The 22,553-nt window shown below is 44.1% G+C and overlaps 1 protein-coding gene across 1 annotated transcript in view; it reads left to right on the forward strand.

Moving 5' to 3' along the window:
• LOC146208335 (plexin-B-like) overlaps nucleotides 1–22,553 on the forward strand; it is a 115,744-nt gene that overhangs the window by 61,466 nt on the left and 31,725 nt on the right. Inside the window, exons 15-17 of the mRNA XM_084592785.1 lie at nucleotides 919–1,064; nucleotides 3,549–3,654; nucleotides 21,931–22,067. Of these exons, the coding sequence (XP_084448911.1) occupies nucleotides 919–1,064; nucleotides 3,549–3,654; nucleotides 21,931–22,067 (389 nt within the window). The remainder of the gene's footprint in view (nucleotides 1–918; nucleotides 1,065–3,548; nucleotides 3,655–21,930; nucleotides 22,068–22,553) is intronic.

The following is a 22,553-nucleotide window of genomic DNA, read 5'->3' on the forward strand; positions in this document are numbered from 1 at the left end:
CTAGATTTGAGCATTGGGCTGTTTTTACTGTGTCGAAAGGTCGTCGTGTCAAGGGCTATTACAGCGATGTTCTTTAATGCTGAAACCAAACACATTAATGTTGTTTATTGAGGTAACTGGAGTTTGTAACATTTTCACGCAAAACAGGATTTCTTTTTTTTTTTTAAGTCCTGGAAATCTCTTTGTAAAGCACTTTGTCTCTAAGGATCGTCTCGGAGAAAATTTAGCGAATAAGATGATGGTATACTTTCCAGCATCTGAGCCGTTTATTGTCGTTATTTCACTGCAAGAGAAAAGTACATCCGCACTACAAGCGAGGTTGCAACTTTGAAAGCTCGGCAGAAATTTTATAATTATTTCGGTTTTTGCTGGTTTCCAGCATCGACCTAATAAGGTGATTAGATTAGGTAGTAACTTCAAACTAGGTACAAGCCAGGTGTATGTATTCAAAGCAGGTTTAAATTCATATATTTATAACCAGCTCCTTGAAGACGTCAAGAGAACCAGAAGAGATTTTTAAAACCATACTAAGTGCCAAATGGTTGCAATTCATGGATTTTAGTTATGAAACATTGCGATCAATAAAATAAGTTTTAGGTGCAATAAACAAAAACATCTTGTTTCCTTTACATATTCCAGCAGGCGCACTTCAAACATATTTTATATTTGTAATTTGCCCCTACTCTCGGCCTGAACAATTTTTGTGAAAAATAAATTATCGCATGTTTCTGATAGATTTATCAGATCAACAGATTGCTCTCGATTACGGCTCGCCTCATTTTCTTGCAAAGTTCTGAGCTTAACATGATAATTATTGTTTTCTTGGTATGCCTCATCAGTTGTGTTGTATCTTTAAGGAACACGATAGCGAAGTCATATTTCTCACATGTCATTTCTTACCTGCTTTATAACTCACAGATCCATCCTCTCAACGGCCCCGTGGAAGGGGGCACCCTAGTCACCATCGAAGGCAGCAATCTGGGAACGAGTGAGGAGGAGATTCGGGACAAGATCCTGGTTGGTGGTTTACCATGCGTACCCGTCGAGTACAACGTGTCTGTCAGGCAAGTGGACCGAAATGTTTAAAACTAACGCCCACCCCATGCTCGTCAAATCAGAGTCAGCTCGAAGGGACTGTATGTACTGTAATGGTCATACCGGTAAAACTAGCCTCGATGAGTTGGCGGGACAGTCAAGAATCGCCTGCGCGAAGCAATCTCGATGAAGACAGGGCACCTTACGTGATTCTTAAGTGATGCTTTTTATTGACTGTATTATTTTTCTTAAGAAATCTAGAAGAAGGCAGGTACTACCGGCGAAATATGTTTCTCTAGCGATCAGTTCGAGCTGGCCTAGAAAACAGTGTAAAGACAGTTAATAAATTCCTGATCTGACGTTAATTGGCTTATTCTTTGCTTTGTCAGAAGCACCTGCAAAGCTGTTTTGATTGAACTGTACTCCTATGTCTGTTTCTGCCGTACACGAAGAAAATGACTGGAAGAAGTAGCCGTTGAAAGTCAGATTAAACATGGAAAGCGTCAACGGCCTTAAGCAAAAAATAGCTCAACAACGGAAGACTGTAGTCTCTTAAAGCATATTAGGTCTAAGTTTTAAACCAGCGGAAGTAATTCATAAAGCTTTCTTTTTCTCTCACTCTATTCAACAACGCGTCCAGAATATTTACATCAAACTAGCGAAGAAAGCTCTTTGTGATAAGAATAAGCTTATTTTATTTTGTCTCGAGTTTTTTACTTGATTCGGGAGAACCGGGGGCTTTGGAAGCCATTATCTTAATACACGGCTCAAGGCAGGCGAGACTTGCCACGGCTTTCTCTTCAATTAACGTCGAGGGAGAAAGCTGGACTCCTTGTTAAGGCTGTGGAAGGAGCGCAAGCAAGGGCGTTAGTGAAACTGATGCAAACAATGAAGGTTAAAGCCCATAATGTAAAACGGAGGACAAGTTTTAAAAATATATAGCCCCCAGTTTTTTAATGGCAACGCATCAGGAACGGTGCTTGCGCTAGTTTCCTTATCTACGCAATTTTCGGTAAATGGCTTTGCTCCATCTATGCAAAGAGCTACGTACGAGCCAAGCTCCCGAAAGAGGAAAAGTAGGTCGCAAGTAGCGAAAGCTAACTATCGCGCAGAAAAAAGTTACGAGAATTCGAGAGCAGAAAAGTCATTGCTTTATTTTCTTTTTTTTTTTTATCCTATATAACTTACAGGGCTTGCTCCGGCTGGTAAAAAATGCGAACGAAAAGTTCCACGGCGTCACCGGGAGCGTCGTTGGCTCTCAATCTGTTGTCAACTTACGGAGCTGCCTTGAGGCTGTAAACGCTCTGACCTAAGAAGGCATGATTGATTCTCTGGTTTCTTTCACGTCACACTAGCAAAAAGAGCGCGCGCTCGAACGCTCTTATTAATCAGCCCGCTAAAAGGCACTTTCAGGGTAATGAGAGTGAGTGTCTCTTACACACGCGCTTAGACTAATAAAGCACATTTTGAGAGTAAACCAAACCTTTCGAAAGATTTTGTTTTTACTATTTTTTCTTGTAGTTTCATAAATGGCAAGCTCGTTAGCATTAGCCAAGGCATTATGCAGGCCAGAAATTTTTAACTCTGCCTGGGTAAAATTGCTGTAAGAAGAGTTATCTTCTGTTTGAAACTATGAAGTTATGGTTCTTTGAGAAAGATTTTGCTATACGAATTGGCCAAGATTCGAAGCCGCACCTTTTGTTCGGGGTCCTTTAGTTTCTGTATAAGGCAACTAAGAATAAACTTCAAACTTCAAAAACTTCAAACACTAAGCAAAAAAGAGTGGTAGTGAGCAGAATGTACTGTTGCATTTGTTCGCGCAAAGATTCTCGCAAGCAAGGCTTATGCGTCTAGTCGATAGCTTCGCTTGATGCGGCGAGATGGATTGTAACACCCGACTTTGTCTGTCAGTAGAATCAGGGGAAAAACGTGAAAGCACGCAGGTACTAGAGTTGCTAAGAAAATAAGCGAAGATTGTCAGTCGACAGTCGCCTATTTTTCGTTCTCGGAAATGGAAGCGTCTTTTGTTCTTGACGACATGCATTACGTGGGTTTCATTTTAGTCTCTCTGTTGCGGACTATTGATAGACAGTTCGATGTATTCCACGGTGACCATAAAATATGCTGTTCAATATGAAGAACCAATAATGAATTTGTACACTTTGTACACGACTACCATTTTTTTTCCAGTTCTCTTAGGATGTTTATCTGCTCCCCCTTTCTTTTCAGTGGTATAGAAGGACACTTAGAATAATTCGCCTCATAAATTATTATTACGGAAAGGCGTGGAATGCCGAAGTTTTCTAAGTTGGCTAGATGTGCCATGTTTTTTTTTTTTTTTTAACATCAAAAAGAGCGCACCGGAAAACTTGCAATGCGGTGTTAAAATAAAAAAAATACACTGAAAACGTTTTCCTGTTAGCTAACTATGCTCGGTAAACGAGAAAGTTAATGTCAGCCAGGAGAACGAGATGCTGCCACGCGATTTCAATTTTTGGTTTCTTCCCATGCAGGGTAGTGTGCCGGACTCAGCCGAGCCCTCATGGCGCGCAAGCAACGTACGTTGTTATTGGAAACCGCGCGGGCATCACCAAGGCGCAAGAAAAGTTTCACTACAAGGTAAGATCGATGGAATCACCACGTGGGCAGTATTACAGATTCTCAACGACGCCTGAAACAGAAGGAAGAGGGGAAATGTGGGAGCAAGGGATTTTCGACTATTCATGCGATCGGCTGCAGCTTAACTCGGTGTGGTACTAGCGTCTCACATTTCTACCGAAATCTCGGTCCAGGCGCCGGCATTTTGTTTTCAAGGCGAAAGCCTTTATTGGCTCATGCTGGCGTGGACAAAATGGGTCCCGCTTTTGTGGCGGCTCTGATTGGCCGCGGCGGGATGACGTCATAGGGGTCTCGACCAATCACAGAGCACCACCACAGTATACGCGAGTGCGTGCCTTATAAGGCCATATTTCAATCGATGACCAATTGCTAATCAACGACTAATTAAATAATTACAAACAGGTGACTAACTAATAACTACTAATGGATGCCTAATTAATTATATATGACGGATAATTAACGCATTCATGAAATTGTCTAACAATGAAAGACAAATTAGTTACCTACTTAACGACTAACTAATCACTAAATAATTCATTACTGATTAGTGCCTGTTGCCTAGAAGAATGCGGCACTCAGGCTTTCGCCTTTTATTACTTTATTCGCTAAAGTCCCTCGTAATTTTTTCTTTTAGAATTTCTGAATACGGAGATTGAAACACAACCAAAATTGGAGAACAAAAGTGAGGTACAGGTGAAACTATAGTTAATTTGGGATTAAACGATCATGGCGAAGACGTGTAATGTGCAAAAATTGACAACACATTATTAATTGGATATATAAAATTTATGAACATTCCTGAGGAGGGCAAGGGGGACGCAGTGGTCATTTGTTCACCATAGGCATGAAAAAGAAAGTTTAGAGGTGGACGCTTCGTATTTGGCTCGACTAGTGTTTTGCGAAAGAATGCGGATTGAGTCGTAACAACACAACCCATTTTTCCAGGCAGCCTGCTCAAAAACATTTAATAGCTTATGCTGTCGTGGAGCCGCTTATGCGGCGGCTCTGATTGGCCGAGGTAGGATGACGTCATATAGGTCTCGATCAATCACAAAGCACCACCCCAGTATGCGCGAATGCGTGCCTTATATGGCCATATGGCAATCAATTATCAATGCCAAAATTAATTACTGATTAACAAATAATTAAACAATTAATTTTTTCCAATGATGACTATCTGGGTAATTAATTATTTACTAAATAATGAATTATTGTTACGTACCTGCCTAATGTCTAATTAAATAATTAATTGCCAGTTGCATAGCAGAATGCGGCACTCAGGCTTTCGCCTTTCAGTACTTTAGTCGCTAAAGTGCCTCGTAATTTAAAAAAAAAAAAAGCTTTGCTGATTTCCGCACTAGACTAATGCAAACATTCAAATGCGTTAAATTTATTACAAGTAAAGAACCATGGTTAAAAGGAATCAATCTGGGCACAATAAAGAACACCGGAGTGCGGTAGTGATTCCTTGGGTTGGTCCATGTTTTCGGCCGCGCGTAGTCGCGTCAAATACGAAGACATACAATTGCGGGCATTCCAGCAGCGAGTGAAGGGATCTTAAGAGACTCGCATGGAAAATATCACCCTTTTCGCTCTGCTTAGTTTTAGTAAACTCTAGTGTTGAAGACTTAAAACACATCATGAAAATGGAGGACGTAGACAACCTGCGCCCAGTAAGGTGTAGTCAGATGGAGTCGTGAACATAGAAAATTACCTGGAGTAATGCGATCTTGGCCAGCACAAAACGAAAACCGTGAGAGGTCACTGGCAGAAGTCTCAGGCTTGCAGTAGCCTCAACTCAGCTAGTGATGAGGACCATAATTAGCGATGATAAAGTACTGAAAGCGTAAAAGTGAGACGAATTATTTCCGCGAACTCCTACAGAAATTAAAAGTGATACGGGCATAATTACTCATTGAATCCGCAAAGGAAAGCTATACAGCTTTCTGAGACACTTCGTAGTTAAAGAAGAATACGTTCTAAGAATTCATGGTATCCCTGGTGCTCTGAATGCTTAGGACGAATTTAGTACATGTCACCCAGTCGATGTTATAGCTCCTCCCTTTGTGTGAGTGATCGTATTTATACCATTGTTATTTGCTTATTTTTTGTTTACGCTAGCAAGATTTTTACGACTTTTTGTTTTACTTTTAGTGAATGTTTGAATGGCTTTGTTATTCACTTCGTTCATTAAGGCGAAAGCCTTTCGAGGCTCATGGAACGAAATCCCGTGCGTTCCGAGAGATGCGTTCTTGTCTAGGGTTCCTGCCATCAGCAATCGAGTCAAGATACGCCACGTTGTTCTTGTTACGACTGTAGGAAGAAGGCAATGAAAATCCACGGGCCTGCTACTGGCTCTGTGGCTGAGGCACCTCCGCTTCCTCGTGCGGACAGAAGAGATTGATTGATCTACTTATAGGGAGGGAAAGGCGCAATAACAGTCTCACTTGTTTTCTGTGGACACCTCAACTGCGCCGTAAGGGAAGGGAGGAAGGTGGGAGTGAAAATGGAAAGAGAGAAAGAGGAGCCGTAGTGGAGGGTTACGGAGTAATTTATTTAACGTGCGCTGACATCGCACAGCACACGGACATCTCTTCGTTTAGCCTCCATTGAAACGCAGCCGCCGAGGTCGGGTTCGAACCCAGGTACTTCGGCACAGTAGTCGGGCGTCTTATCACTTCACCCGCGCGGCGGGGCAGACAGAAGAGAAAATAGAGAAGAAAGAAAAAGAAGAGGGAGAGAAAGACGCGCGCCGCAACAGCCGTCGTCCACCACCGAAGCGGTGGCGGGTGCAGTGACAGCCTGCAACAGATAAAAACTCGGTGGCGGGGTACAGTTTTAGCGCCTTTCACTGCCGTTCTGAGCAATTATGTTATTTTGCAACCGTTGCTTTAGTAAAAGTAAAACCCCAGTTTTGCTGTGCGCGAGATGTTTCTGTGCTTTGTTTGTAAAGTTACCTTCTTCAAACACAACTAAGCAATGCAGGTAAGCACGCTTTACAGGCATATGTGGGTGCTCGTGGTCGACTTGAAAACGAACTGCGGTAGCAAAGCAAGGCCGAAATATACCGTGCTTTCAGAACTGCAGTCCCAACTGGGTATATCGCCTGTAAGGTTGAATTTGTGAAATCAGTGTACTGCTAGGTTCTCCGGTCACGGAGCGTAGTCCGCAGGTACCCGGTGTGCAGTTCGCGAACACGTGATAGTAGTTGAAACGGCAATATCTTTTTTTTTTTATGTGTCAAGTGTACGTTTTTAGTGCAAGTCCTCGCAGAAATTTGGTAGTTCCACAATCTGCCATGATCAGGATTGTACAGGTTGTTAGAGAAAACGAGGTTTGTCATTTCTGTACTGATGATCCTGAAAACGCTTTACTAATGGAGAAAGTGGAAGGGCTATTATGGAGAGTTTGGTCGGATCCTTAGCCCAAGACTACGTTTTCTGAGGCCGCCGCCTTGGCTTTTAAAGTAGAAGAGCCGTTTTTACTGTTTTCTTCGCTCGAGTTGCTTTGTATGTATGTATGTATGTATGTATGTATGTATGTATGTATGTATGTATGTATGTATGTATGTATGTATGTATGTATGTATGTATGTATGTATGTATGTATGTATGTATGTATGTATGTATGTATGTATGTATGTATGTATGTATGTATGTATGTATGTATGTATGTATGTATGTATGTATGTATGTATGTATGTATGTATGTATGTATGTATGTATGTATGTATGTGTGGCTGCTGGCGTGATGTGGTCCATAGGGTCACGAAGAGTCGGACACGACTGAACTGAACAAACAAAATGTGTATGTATGTATGTATGTATGTATGTATGTATGTATGTATGTATGTATGTATGTATGTATGTATGTATGCATGCATGCATGCATGCATGTATGTATGTATGTATGTATGTATGTATGTATGTATGTATGTATGTATGTATGTATGTATGTATGTATGTATGTATGTATGTATGTATGTATGTATGTATGTATGTATGTATGTATGTATGTATGTATGTATGTATGTATGTATGTATGTATGTATGTATGTATGTATGTATGTATGTATGTATGTATGTATGTATGTATGTAAACAGCAGGCGTCTGCAGCACTGACTTAACAGGTTTTGTTCCTGAGCGGCGACCATACATTAAGTAGATTATTTCGTTGGCGGCTTGTGATAATAAACAGCGCTCGAGTACACTTGTAAAACCATATGTAAAATTATATATCACCAGACCCGGTACTTCTTCTAAATCTGATGAAAAGGAGTACACGGAGCGCTATGCGGCACCAACCATTCCATTATTGTTCACGTAAATAACAAAATTTGTCCTAGGAAGTTTCTGAGATAGCTGTGTAGCTTCCCTTTGTAGTCGTATTGCTGCGCTTGAGTGGATGTCAATGAGTGATTACTGTCTTATTACAAATCCACTGCACCTTGTAGGACTTTTTCCAGGAATGAAAAATATACGTGGCTTAAAACAAACATGCTTACATATATTTCAAATAATTGAGTTTATAAGGTAAGTTGGCGCCAGCCACTGCCCTGTTTCCAAGGGATGGGCAATAAAATCTATATGCCGATACTGCTTGCGCTGTGCAAAGTGAGACCTGCCGTCATCTGGTAAATGTACGCAGTCGAGGAATTATTTTCGTGTCAGCGGTAGCGGCAACTATATTAATAACAAATATATTAAAACTATATTAATAATGAAGAGGTGAAGTGCCACGCTTATCTTTCTTGATGTTTTGGCCAACTTTGATTGTAAATTATACAACACATATTACTGTTACGTTGCTGAATCTTGTATAGCTAAATATATGCATGTTTTTACTTTTATTCAGTTAATTTTTGCCTTTCTGCATATTTTAGAAGATTTCATAAAATTTCTCAAATTCGGCTTAGGAAACAAAATTTTACCTAGTTTGCAGGCTTTTTTCTAAAAAAAGAAAGGTTTATGTTAGAGCAGCAATAATTTCACATTATGTTCTCACCATGCTTGTCTATGCTTGCTATGCTCACCATGCTTGCGCAAGGGTCTTATTCAGGTCGCCGTAATTACTTGTGGAACAAAATTATAGAATATGTTTTTAATGATTTTGAAAGCCGAAGCAGAGGAGAATAGGTGAAAAAATTTAAAGAATATAAAAAATTTAGTTTTTGTTAAATTGTCATCAGAAATTTTTTGTGTTCGCTGTTTTCTGGAAATTACCGCGATCGTATCTCTGTAATAAAATGCTATACATGAAGCTTATCAGTTTGATAGGCAAGCATGCTGAGAACGAAGTGTAGAATTATTGCTTCTCTACTACAAACTTGTTCTCTACAAATTTGTTCTCTACTACAAACTGCAAAGTGGGTAAAACCTCGTTTCCTGGGCCCAATTTGAAAATTTAAAAAAAATATCTGAGCGAGGAAAAAATCAGCATTTCACAGAGAGAAAGTAAAACCTTGCATATATTTAGTCACACAAGTTTTATCTACGAAACATTATTATATTTTGCGTAATTCATAACCAAATTTGGTCAAAATAGCAAAGAAGATAAGCGCGGTACTGCACCTCTTCGTCTCTATTTGTTCCCTGTGCCTCGAAAACTTTTTGGCAGCAAAACCAATTGCAGATCTCACCTTCCCAGTCATCAAGCAATAATACCTAAAATTTTGAAAAAAATATAAATGGTCGACCGATCAGGCTTTGTTCGATTTTACGTGGAAACACCCAGCAATTTTTGCTATATAACTGACCAGCGCTTAAGTAGCTGCCAGTTGCATACCGCTGTTAAAAACTTGACTATTTTAAACCGTGGGTGTGATTTTTCATTAGCGAGAGGTGCACTCTTGTTCCTATATTGCTGTAACCGCAGTCCGTTAGTAAATGGCGCCCAAACAACTGGAACTTTTGTCTTTCATGCAGTAGACATGGTTGCCAGTAGTGACGTTCGCTGGGGACTCACCCAGTTTTTACGTGCGTGAGGTGCTGATAGGTTGTCCCATCGACTGTCGTTTTAGTTGAATAGCTTTCACATTAGTGCCAACACATGCAGACATGGAGAGTTGAGCTACTGTAACATTTTGCTGCTTTTCGTGAAGCAGACTAAAGCTGTTATTTTGCCGGGTTGCTGCTTCTGCACTTCCTCGGCGTGTCGCGCCTATCGACCGTTTGCTTGATGGATGGATGGCTTGAGCGCTTAATGCCGTTGGTGTCGTCTTCGTGTGAGGCGAGTTTGTTCCGCCTGAGCTGTTCTATGCTGGAGTATGTAGCGGAAGTATTTACCAGCAGCGCTAGTGATCCGCCAATGATATGGAAAATAAATGTAGGGTGTCTTCCTCTCTCGCCGGTCGCAGACGTTCGCACAGTCATCTGAGCCCTTCGCTAAGCAAACACCTCCGGAACCTACATCATCACACTATTCGGTTCCCGCGTAAACTTGCGCAGGACAGAATAATATTGATGGATCACCGCGTATCCAAATCATTAAAGGGTCTCATCAGCCAATGTACGTGTCTGTCCCGAACTGATGCGCTCTCTCATAAATAAGCGTGAAATGCGGCGCTGATGGCAGCGGATGCTATTCTCTTCTATTCATTATAGATGCGGCGATGAAAGGTTCCTTTTTTTCTCTCTCTCACTCTCCTGTTCGCTGTTGGGCGGACGACAAAGCCCACATAGTTCGGGCTTGCCCTAACACTTTCTTCCTGTGCAGGCAATGCCGTTATCGACTCAGCCAAGCCTAGTCCTAGCGAAGCCAACGTCTGACCGAATATGTATTCGCTTGCCTCAAAGAAGCTCGTAAACTCCGGCTCCCGTCAAAAAGTTGTTTTACACGCTGGAGTTTTAATTCTCCGACGCGCGTCTGCTCGGCGCCATGGAGAAAGGCTAAATCCTTCTCTTTGAAAGGCGCCTCGCAAATCCTCAGCTAGCCGAGGGGATTATTTCCGACACGGCCGTGTGCAGGCGCTCCGTCAAGGAGAGATTGCGCGGGCGTCTGACGCGTGCTTTGCGGAGGCGGGTGAAAAAAATATGATTGGCTCGCATTATGTGTTAGAGCGGCCGATTACCACGGATTAAGTCTACCACAAGTTGCGAGCCCCCCTCCCAGTCACCGGGATGAAGAGGAAAATGATATTTAAAAAGCACGACGCGATGTGCAATACGCGGCGGACCGTTGTGAAATGCCGTCTCGACGTGTCTACATTTATGACACGAGAGATTAGAAGAGCGATCACCTACGTTGCGGCGCTGGCTCCTCCACTAACGAACAGCTAATGAACGGCGCGAGGAGAAACCTTGTTGGCACCTCTTAATCCATTATCGTCTATACGCTAGCGCTTGAGTCCATCATCTATGCCGCTACGCGCGCTTGACTCTCGTTAAAGATTTCGTGTTACAGGTGCACCAAGCCATTTGAATAAATTATAGAAAGGATTCGAAGAAAAAAAAAACACTGTGCAGCTACGAACTTAATGTACTTTAAACATGCCAAAAGGCACGCTTGTAACAAGCACATAAATTATATCTAATTGCAGTCCACCTACCGCGTGCACATAAACGACTAGTAATTTCTACGTTTTAACCGTCTTTTGTCGTAAATGCAGTCGGCTACGTTCATAGAATAAGCACTTATATTTTCTTACTTGCCTTCATGGAAGTATTGGACGAGCTCTATTCGTATTCATATTGAAGTGTTCAGTAATTGTTGAAAAAGAAAAAAAAACGAAATTTTCAAATTGGCGGCTTTTTCATTGCGACTTCAGCAGGGCGCTATGGGATATGTTAGGGGTGTTTTTCGCATGGCTCCCATGGAATTTATTTTCATTTCGCAAACAAAAACCGTAGCAGAAAACCAACACACTTCTCCTTTCCATTACGTCAATTCTCAGTTTAGAGATGTCAGAGGTCCTACAGCATTCTAGCTGTCTCCAGCACAGACAATACAATGGGTCGAGCGTCGATCATCAACAAAGCAGAGGAGAACAACATCTCCGGAGAGAAGGTTAAGAGAGCGACAGTGGCCTGCACCACAAAAACGTCGAAAAATAATTGCAGAGCCCGATGTTTTCATAGGCTAACTCAGCTGCACGGACATTTATCAAGAGCGTATGATTGTGCAATACTAGATTTTTTTTTCTAAAAGGGAATCGAATATTATCCTTCTGGATTGGCTCAGCAAACCAAGTAGAAATTAAAAAGGCATCGGCTTTGTTCTTCATGTCTTCGAATGTTGGCGGATAGTTGCCACGAACTCCGAATAATTATCTATGCACGATTTCACGAACAGGTGAAGGCACTGCCATGCTGGGAACTGGGCTGTGCTCGTAGCACAGGAAAGAGTTGACCATTGCCCCTATCTGAACAGCCCAGACAAACGGATTTGCTCGAAGGTCGTGACAAGATCTATACAGTGTCCTTCCATAAAGTCCATAAAGTTATTATACTGAGTTTCTGTTGCTGCCCCTTTGGTGCAGATATAGTTTCGCGTTTTTAGACAGCTGTAGCTATAACTCCATACACCGCAGAACCATCGCTAGCTCGTAGTAATGTGGCATGACTATTATAGTTTAGTACAAATAACTGCAGAAGTTGTAAACACTTTAAAAATATTCGGTTTGTACTTGATTCGGTTTTCTCTCAATTTGATTGATTCGCATTCGATTGGGTATCGAACAGCACTGCTAGCATTCGACTTGGCAGGAAGCTATATATAGCAGTCATACTTGGCTAGGTCCCAAAAAATAAAAATTGGCAATGTCTTATCTCGGCTATGCCACGATATACGTAGCTTTAGCTAAGCTTCAGCCAGTTATTCTTAGGTTTCCTAGCACGTTTAGCCTTCTTATGTTCGTTCTTCGTACGCTCAACCAACAATTGCCAGGCCACTACTTTAAGCTCCTCCGCTCTTCTGCGCCGCTGAGCAGCAATTGCGCTCTCTTTCCCCATGACCATACCACACTGTCAAACGTCCCGCTATATATATACCCCAACTGATACCTCTGTGCATGCACGGCGCTAGCAAGCAGCTTCAGCGCAGCGTCAGACTTGGAGATGGGAGGACGGAGGGTGGCTGGTCCTGGCCCTTATGCGGCTGGAATGGGTAGGTCCCCGCCCCTTGCGGCGGGGGCTAGCCTGCCACCGAATTTTACCTGTTGTAGGCCGTCATTGCACCCGCCACCGCTTCGGTGGTGGACGACGGCTGTTGCGGTACGCGTCTTTCTCTCCCTCTTTTTTTTTCTTTCTTCTCTATTTTCTCTTCTGTCCGCACGAGGCAGCGGAGGTGGCTCAGCTACAGAGCCATTAGCAGGTCCGTGCATTTTCTTTTCCTTCTTCCTACAGCCACAACAATGGATGCGCGCAGCTGGTAACGCGCCGGCACCAGTGCGTCTGCCGCGACCCACTGCTCTGGAATGCGCAGAACGGCGAGGCGCGCCAGTTGCGTGCCGCGTGACGTCACTGCGCCTCGCGCATGCGCAGCACAGCTCTCAAGGAGCCACGCGAAACTACTCAACCTCGGCTAGTGTAGCTAACGCTGCAAAAAATACCAATCCTACACATCTACTATAATGCAGCAAAAATGGCCGAAGAATCCAAAGGTGTCTGAGAACATTGAAAGTTTGCTGATACGAAACGAGTGGCTCATCTCCTAAATTCCTCGCGTCGGCGCTCAGCGGAACTTCTACTTTTGTTCGCCTCGCACATCGAACGGAAGTACGGCTCGGTGCATTATCTTCCATGTCCGTTATTGTTTGATTGTTTACGAGCATTAGAATTTATTTCTCGCCGGGAAATGTGGCCCGTTCAAGGCAGGGACCCATCGTTGTTTTTGCCATCTCCCAGCCTCGCCCTCATAACCCGCGCTGGGCTGGCTTACCATTTTGCTCGTGGGCTCATGTACAGTGGTGCAGAGGCCGACCTTCGCCGTCGAGTCAGGAACTCCACGGCGAAATTCAATTCCGACGGTCCAGTGGCTCAGTCGTTCGCCTGTACAGCAGAAGCAAGCCGGATTTGCATACATTTTAATTCGATGCGCGGCCTGCTTCACTCTGTGCACGGCGGGTTGACTTTATTTTAGTCTTTTTTTTTTTTTTTGTAAGCCGATTTAGCATGATCCGGACGGCGCGCAAATTTGTGCCTGTGTTATTGGGACGCCACGGCGGGACAGACGCGCTCGCAAGCGAGGTCTCCGGGAATCCAATTTCGAGCGCGAAGACAGCGCGGGACCAACACCGCTATGCGTTATTCAACGTCGTAGAATGTAATCTTGTAGAAGACGAATAAGATGAAAAGAAAGCAGAAAAAAACGATGCCTGCCCCCCCCCCCCCCCCCCCCCCCCCCCCATCCCCCCAATTCGTGATGTTTCTCTACTCTACCTTTGCGGTACTTTATTTATAATTTATCCCCGTCGGCGCGTGAGTTCAAGAATAAACGAGCCACTAAATTTTTAATTCCAGTGACGGGGCTAGAGGAGTGTGGGAGCAAGCACACATGTAGTTCTGGAAAACCGCCTTAGAGCGATCTTGCACTCTAGGGGGAAAAAAAAAAGAAAAGAAAAGATGTATGGTGAGATGAAGCGGCATGGTCTGGCAGATGTCCTAGATGGAATCAAGGTTTTGAAGAAAGAGATACATAGGATTTCACCTTGACTCATAGTAAGTTGCAACATCGTTGAATTTGAAATGTGCCATGCGTATACAGCTGTTGCAGTGATGTATGACTTCGATAGGTGGACGTTTTTTTTTTATTTATAAGATGCGACATTTCTTCTCTCTTTCGTGTTTTGTCAATCTCAGCATCTGCGCACAAAACTATTTCTTTTTGAATTCATAGATTTATTTCCTCCTTCATCAAAATATAAAAAAGGGCGATCTGTTCCACATGTGCGGAGGAAATGCGAAAGCATACACCTTTTTGACTCCGCTTATATAGTAATGAGGACCACAAAAGATACATTTGTTCAATCCGTGACTTTCGTTGTACCCGAGTGTTTCGACATATCCCGCTATTCGTTATATCCATGTCTTTCTCTGTATCAGTGTTTTGTTGCATCTAAGCCCTGTTTGTCTATGAATTTCTTTACACCTCACTCATATATTAATGGCTGTTTCATTATATTCGTATATTTCGCTATATATAGATTTTGATTGTATTTATGCATTTATCTCTTTCATCTTTTCCTACAAGGAGAACAGATCTTCCCCTCTCCATATCACCTCCTATCAAACGTGAGCAGCGTCAGGTGGCTGCTCTTCGTACCAAAAGTCTTGGTTAGCAGGTGACAGAGTACTCAGACAAAAGGTGGAGAACTTTCGCAATGGTGGCACTCGCAAAGGCTTTGCATTAAGTTGTTGCGAATGCATTTATTCATTCAGTAACGATAATGAGCCAAAATTTATTGTTACCGCATTCGCGAGTATACTACATTTTTAATGTGGGAAAACAACTCTGCAGCTGATCGAGTCTTTTGTTCATTCTCGTCGCAAAGAACGCATGGGTCGAAGTTCAATGGGAGGCAGAGAGTGCACGTTTCATATTTCTCTGTCATCCTTCGGCCTTTGTGCTGTTTATATAAAAGAAATTGTCTCCAAACATACTCTTACGTTTTCGCAAGGCGACATCACCCAGTTAAGGTCCCTGACGCCGCCATGATTTCTCAGCATACCACTATTATGGGCTCAGAACAGAAATAGCGCGCTCTCTCCAGAAGATTGCATATAAAAGTTTGCGAAGCTTTCAAATTACAAGCAATATAAGATATATGCGGATGAAGCTAAAACTTCATTCGAAATGCAGAAATTAATGTGGAAATGTGAAGACACACTAAAAGTACAAAAGGTGCCATTGATATGCAGTAAAAACTATTGGCACCAAATTTGCAGCAGCAAAAGAGTCGACCACCGTGGCGATAAATACAACGTTAACGACGTCTTAAGCCAAGGCGGAAGTTAGGGCAGAGGCGGAAGCGCCAACTTCCGGCGACTTTCAGTGTTCATAGCACGCGGTAGGAAATATTAGAAAGTATTCAGCCGTGCAAGCGCTTCGCCTCGTATACGAGGCCGGCCCCTGCGACGCGCGGCGAGAGATATCCCCTTCGTCGAATATCTTCTCACGCTTGAGCAGTTTTTGGGAAGCCGGAGGTAACTGCGCTGCGAGAGCTTCATGTCGACGTTTGCTTCCCGTGTATACAGTAACGCTTCGCTACCGTGGGTGGGTTCCCGCAGAAACTTTATCCCTGGTTCCGTTGAGCCCGGAGGGTTGGAACGAAGATGGCGGTGTGGCTTGGAAGGCAATATACGAGATGAGGGGGCAAACAAACAAAAAAAGGTGGAAATTTGCTCTGGGGTTTCGGTGAAGGTGGTTGGGTCGGAGGGGGGTATGGCAGGAAGCTTAAACTCTCTGCGGAGCCAGTGTGCCCAAGGGATCTGCGGGGAACGAGCCTGAGGTGAGCGGGGACGAGCCGGAACGCAGCCATGATAAATGGCTCATTAATTGTTCCTGTCACGAAGCGCGGAAGGAGAGCGAGAGCGAAGTTCGCTTCCCTTCGGCCCGAAGAGGATGAGGAAGCATCAACATCGTGGGCCGCCTCTCCCCGCGCAACTGGCGGCAAAACGTTGGCGGGCGCTTTTTTGTTCTCGGTCACGTGATACGCGCTCGCTTGGGCCCCGTCATGATGGGCGTTCTCGATGCTCCCTATCAGCGATCAGATATAAAAGGAGGGGGGGGTCGAAAATTCATTTCTCGTCCGCGGTTCACGCATCCTTTTCTTGACACGTCTCTAGTCCCCCTCTCTACCGTCCTATTCACTCTCTTTGCTCGATTCCTCGAACTGTGTACCACATGGCGCCCGAACGACGCGAGCTTGTCGTCGCGATAAAAGATGTAGCGGACGATTCGCGCCATCCGGCACAAGCCGCAACATGCCGTCGTTCTTTTAAAAGCGCTGCACGTGCGACCTGTGCGTCTCTCTCTATGCGCAATTAAAAGGGTTAGCTCCTCATCGGTTTCGAGGCTGGCTCAATCTTATAGGGAAACGAGGCGCTATATGAAGCAGCGCGCGAACTCGTTGAAACAGGTAGGCAGCGCTTGTGAGTGTCTGTGCGTGCGTGCGTGCGTGTGTGTGTGTGTGTGTGTGCGTGCGTGTGTGTGTGCGTGTGTGTGTGTGTGTGTGTGTGTGTGTGTGTGTGTGTGTGTGTGTGTGTGTGTGTGTGTGTGTGTGTGTGTGTGTGTGTGTGTGTGTGTGTGTGTGTGTGTGTGTGTGTGTGTGTGTGTGTGTGTGTGTGTGTGTGTGTGTGTGTGTGTGTGTGTGTGTGTGTGTGTGTGTGTGTGTGTGTGTGTAATCTGCTGTGAATCATAATGCAACGATTTCATCATGACCAAATGCAATAAGTGTCTTCTTTTCTGTGCAATAATATATTAGGATACATTAAGAGCATTCTTCGAAGCTTAGGACAAATAGATGACTTCTTTAGCCGAGCTTAAGGTATAGTTTGATGCATTTTTGTGTTATTCTCATGTTTTTTAACACACATATATGATTAGAAAAAAAAAGAAAAAAAAAAGAAGATTAGAAAAAAAAAGAAAAAGGAACCTTGAAGCGAACAAAATAGCGCGCTGTTCTGTTTCCACTGCTCAAAATATGAATGCAATGCACGAAAAGAGATTCGTGCTCTTCTTGTTCAGCTGCTGGTGCCATGTAATATAAATGAGACTATGATGAACTGCTGTGGACTTTGGGGAACTACTAATACAGAGCCTCTACGAGGGCAAGCATGGGCTGTGGTTGGCTGTCATCACTCACGAGGCCGTATTGTGCACGTGCGCCCAATTTGACGGGAGTCGACAGGAAATAACGAATACCATCGTTCACTCGAGCATCATCCTTCTTCTCAATCATCGCCCAACGTCCATTCAAGAGTGACCTTAGGTAGTAATCACCTTTCATAATCTTTCATACGCGGCACTCTCTACGCTCATATAAATACTTCACCCTTCTCCGCTGCTAACACCAAACTTCGCCCAAAACAAGCCCAGCTTTTGTAATTTCGCTCATCAGCTTTAGCGCACATCCAATAGCATAACCTCGCAGCCAAACCGTGAAGCAATCAACGCGTCATCTTTCTCGCTGCCACAAGCCAGGATCGCCGGGAGGGCATCGAGCATGCTAGCCATGAAAGCCGTGCCCGGGCGCAGGTTCTGTCATCGGCATATCAGCGCATACTGATCCTTCCTTTACGTTCTAAGCTTCCTCCGACGGCGCAAAAGAACAGCTCCGTACGAACTTCCTAGACCAGCGAACAAGAGATGCGAAACAGTGGGCCCATCGATGTTTTCTTTTTTTTTTTGTCGTTTTCTACGCTCTCATTCTTCTCGAAGAAATCAGTGGTCGCGCCCCGTTGGTGGTGAGGAAAAAAAAAAAGACACGTGGGTGAGAAAGGCTCTCATTGGCGATGCGGCCTATTGGGCTCCTTTCTTCTCCTCGCGAGGCGGTAATAATAAGCTGCACTCGCTCACCGAGTGTAGAAGAATGGCCGTCTCATTCGGGAAGGCTATGGAAAGAAGAGGGTAAAAAAAGGAACGATCCATCTAGGTCGTCATCCGTCATCCACGCTTGGGATTCGAGCGAACGCCCCATTGGCACGCCCCTACGAAATAAGGCTGCCTGCGGGCAGGCAGCCAAAAGCGCAAAAATGAGCGAATTCGTCGTGTATTCTTCTCTTCGACTTTTGGCGTTCGTTTTCTTTTCTTTTTTTTTTTTTTATAGAGCGCGTGCTTGGTTATGGACCACCCATGTGCTCCTCGCTGATGGTTGCTCAGTTCTGGCAGATTAGAAAAGTACTGCACGGCACCCTTATCTGATCTGCCCACTCTTTCTTCTTTTCCCCTGCGTTTTTTTTTTTTTTTTTTTCAGTATTCTCTGCTCGAAGTGCGTTGTGCGTACTGACAAGGAATGAATTCTCTCTGTGCGCGCTTAAGGTGGTCAGCGAAAGGTGAAATCTCACCGAACGAAATGGGCAGTCGTGTCTGCGCTGTAAGAAAATTTGTGAATGTCAAGATGGATGTGGACTAAAAAAAAAAAAAAGGAATCTTGAGGCTCGAACGGCTCTCAACGCTGGATCATTAGGTTAGTCTAATACTGACTGTGTGAGTTAACTAAACCTTACAGCTACGTTTTCTGACAGGAAAGTTGTTAGTATATTTCTTTTTCTTTACTATAACCACGCAAGTTAATACCTACTACGTCCGTCACTGTCTGGAATTTCTTTTTTCTTTTTCTCGTTGTCTACGCTTCACGTACAGTTGTACCCGTGTCATTTCGGCCTTCGTAACAAGTACGTGTATTTAGGCAAAGGGTTGAGCACAGAGGCATGCCGGAAAGACAACACCCGGGTGTGATTATTTCTTTGCGGCCGCTTACAGGCTTCTTATAATGTTGCCACTTTTTCCTGCCATACCTGCTTACCGCGAGGGGGTCGACGAAAAGTTTGTATAGAAAGTAGTTCCGCTTGCCGTAGTACGCACACTGCTACCAAGGAGTGAGCGTAAACGAAATGATGGGGGGGGGGTGAAACCACGTATACCAGATACAATCCTAACGCTTCCTAGTATCGTGGTGCCTGCGCGAAAATGGTTTCCTGCGTGTCTTCTACGCACTGTTCTAAAGTTTAAACCAGTATTGTATTTAAGAAGACCCACACTTATTCAGCTAGTAAGGACCAAATACATGAAAATGCAACTGTGAACATCCCTGCTCTTATTTCGTGATTGGCTGACACTCATAACCTGCATCGGCGACTGGCTAGCGCAAGGGCTAGCTGCTCCAGCCAATCACAAGCTTTCAAAGCTGCTAAATGCTCCAGTCTGGCAGGTTCCGGCGCTTTGTTCAAAAAGGCTCATATTTTAGACGGATTGCGGTAGTATATGAGTGCCCTTCTCTCGACAAGCAGTGCTAGCGCGCCGTGTTCTGAAGTACGCAGTATCGACCGGCTCGAACGCGCGGTTCCGGGCTGGTCGCATTTGAGCTCGACGAGGAACCGCGAACGCCAACGAGCGCAGAAAAGGTGCCTACTGGAGCGCACGCTTCGCCGACCTATTGTGGCGGTGGGGAAACGCGTGGCGCCAACGTCAGCGCACCTGGCATGAGCGCTTGGCGCATTCAGCTGCGTAGTGACGGCGCCTAAAGTGTTCTTGACAACAAATTGTTGGAGTCGCGAGCGAGTGGCAGTGTTCATGCACTCGGCAGGTAGACCCAAGCTCTTCCTGTTTTTCCCATGCCACGCGTACTAATTTCATGGTTTCTTTTATTTTTCTAATAATGCACTCGAAGAGATTTGCCCTCACATTGATAACTACGTGCGTTAGGAGTTGATACCAACACATTTGCACAGCTTGGGTAAACTCAGGGCAGGAATCAATCTACTTCTAATAAGAATTAATAGCTCTTAACACTTGAGTAAGTTATGCAGTGTCTCTTTATGTAAAACTTTAAAACTACAGTCAACTGTGGTCACACTGGGGCCCAACTGAGGTCTTAGCTTCTGCGGTGACACTATACCTCAATCAGGTAAGAAGGTCTGATTAACGTCGTCCATATGCTTCTTTCCTATTCGAAATATGAACGCGCTGAATGTATCGGCTGCTATATTTTATTTCAATTAAAACATTTTTAGAGCTTAACGATGTCACCGAGCACATTCTCAAGGCAAGTATAACTAACACACACTTTATATTCCAGTCCCTTTTTTTTCCGCACGTATGTAATTCGGTAAAGTATCGCCATATGCACCCTTGTTATTACCAGGATCAGCCATTCGTGGCAGCGAGTAATAAGAATGAAATAGGAGAGAAGGAAAGTGATGTTACGTCCTGTCGACCGATAGCTGTATTGAAAGCTCGGAGAGCGGGCGCATTCGTCGTTTGAGAAAAGTCTGGTGCAAAAAAAAAAAAAAAAAGAAACTTTTCCGCATGGCACACGTCTTTTCTTCTCCGGCGCTTGAACTCGTTAACGTTGCCGAACGAGGCGTGAATGCCGCCTCGTTAAGAGGGACACACACATAACGAGGCGGACTAGCCTAGCGCATTCCGACGCGCTCGCGTCACTGGTCCCTCTTTCCGGTGCTCCCGCTGACAGCATCTTTTGTTGTGTATCGACAAGTTCGTGCGTCAGGCTGTCGCCGGCTGCGCCTGTGCTGCCAACAATGCACTCGTTGTGCCTTTTCACGCCAGGCAGTTGCGGACGGAGCGCCGTACTGTGCACTGGTGGTGGCGTTGGTGTAAAGAATGAGCCTTCGTATCGTTCGCAACGCTTCTTGGAATTAGTGTACATCTCTTTTTTCTTTCCTCCTTCGCCTTCATCGCGCCTTCATGTTATTATCTACAAAACGTTTTTGGCACATCTTCGTGGCAAAAAAACTAATTGCCTGTTCGTATTTCTCTCTTCTCTTGAAGCTTGCGTTTGATTTTTGCAGTTTATAATATATAGCTACATAATCTTTGCCCTCCCCCCCCCCCCCTCCCATGCACACAATGTCTTATGCTCATGTAAGCTTTGAAATCAATAGAGGAATATATTAACGGTAATAATAAAGTCTGGAGAGGGAGGGGAATGTGTTTCACATGCGTTGAATGGAGGTTAAGGGTTTCCGACTTTATTTCCGTTTGGGTGTTTTTTTTTTTTTTTTCAGTAACAATCTATACAAGCAGAATTGTTATCAGTTTTGCGCGTTATTTAAATAACACTACTATTTGCACTTAATGCCTCACGGTTGCCAATATATCCACGGCATAGAGACGACTGGGGAGATGACATTCCTCACAATACAAAATGAATAATATGTGAAAGGAAAGCCTCGGACCGCTAGCACCATTTAGGCACCTTATCGCTAAGGTCTTTAATATGTATAATTAAACCACTAAGACGCACATGCTGATGGACAATAGGGTTTAACCGTCCATGATCAACAATCTCCGTCGAACGTCAGTTAGAAATTACGATACAGTTTAACCCGATGCAAACATTCCAACAAACAACAGCATGACTCAGAATATCGTCATCATCAGCGTCATCATCACAGTTATCTACCTGTTCTTACTACCTGTGTTTCCGGTGAAATTAAATGAGCACTTTCAGGTATACACAGGCGAAAGCAGAGAAAAAAAGGGCTCCTGGTGACAGTTATTTGAGTGTGCAGTCTAACTGCGTTTACTAATATTATAGGTAAGAAAACTTACATTGGTGTCCTTTCTTTTTGTTTTCCTTTTTTTTTTCTTTGCAGCCAGTGGAGCTAACTGGAGTGCAGCCTCGGGTAGGACCTCAATCTGGCGGGACTCGTCTCTATTTGAACGGGACCAACCTCAACGTAGGCAGCCACGTCAGCGTCTACCTGGACGACATCGTGTGCCACGTAGAAAGGTGAGAGCTTATATCCAAGCTTATTTCAAAGGTCGAAGCTAATCCAAGCCGACATGAGCTGAGAGAAGTCGCTGGGATTCGTTCATCCGAAAGTGTTGCCTTTATGCTCTTGGTGCATAAGCAACCCTTAGCGTCAATTGATGACGACATCTCGCGCTACAGCGGATTCTCGAGCCAAGATCATCTAATGCATGTCAAAATAGTAAAACATGGATAGTTGGCTTCGTCAGCAAAATTAACGCAAATATATGCAAGCAATTGAGATCCATGCTATTGTTCACTCTCAAAAAATCTGTCTGCTGTTCAACGCTCGGGTTATGTGTATACAGGCGAACGCGCTTACTTATAGAACCCACGAACTCACCGCCGAACAAAGATAGTCAAATGTTACTAAGGATTCCAAAAATGTGGCAAAGAGAACTTTCCTGTGGTGTTCGCGGGTCTATACGGACTCTCGCTATCGCGGGAAGTAGCACGAAAGGTGAG

The sequence above is a fragment of the Amblyomma maculatum genome, chromosome 1 (assembly GCF_055883805.1).
Source record: "Amblyomma maculatum isolate TAMU_Amacu chromosome 1, ASM5588380v1, whole genome shotgun sequence".
NCBI lineage: Eukaryota > Metazoa > Arthropoda > Arachnida > Ixodida > Ixodidae > Amblyomma > Amblyomma maculatum.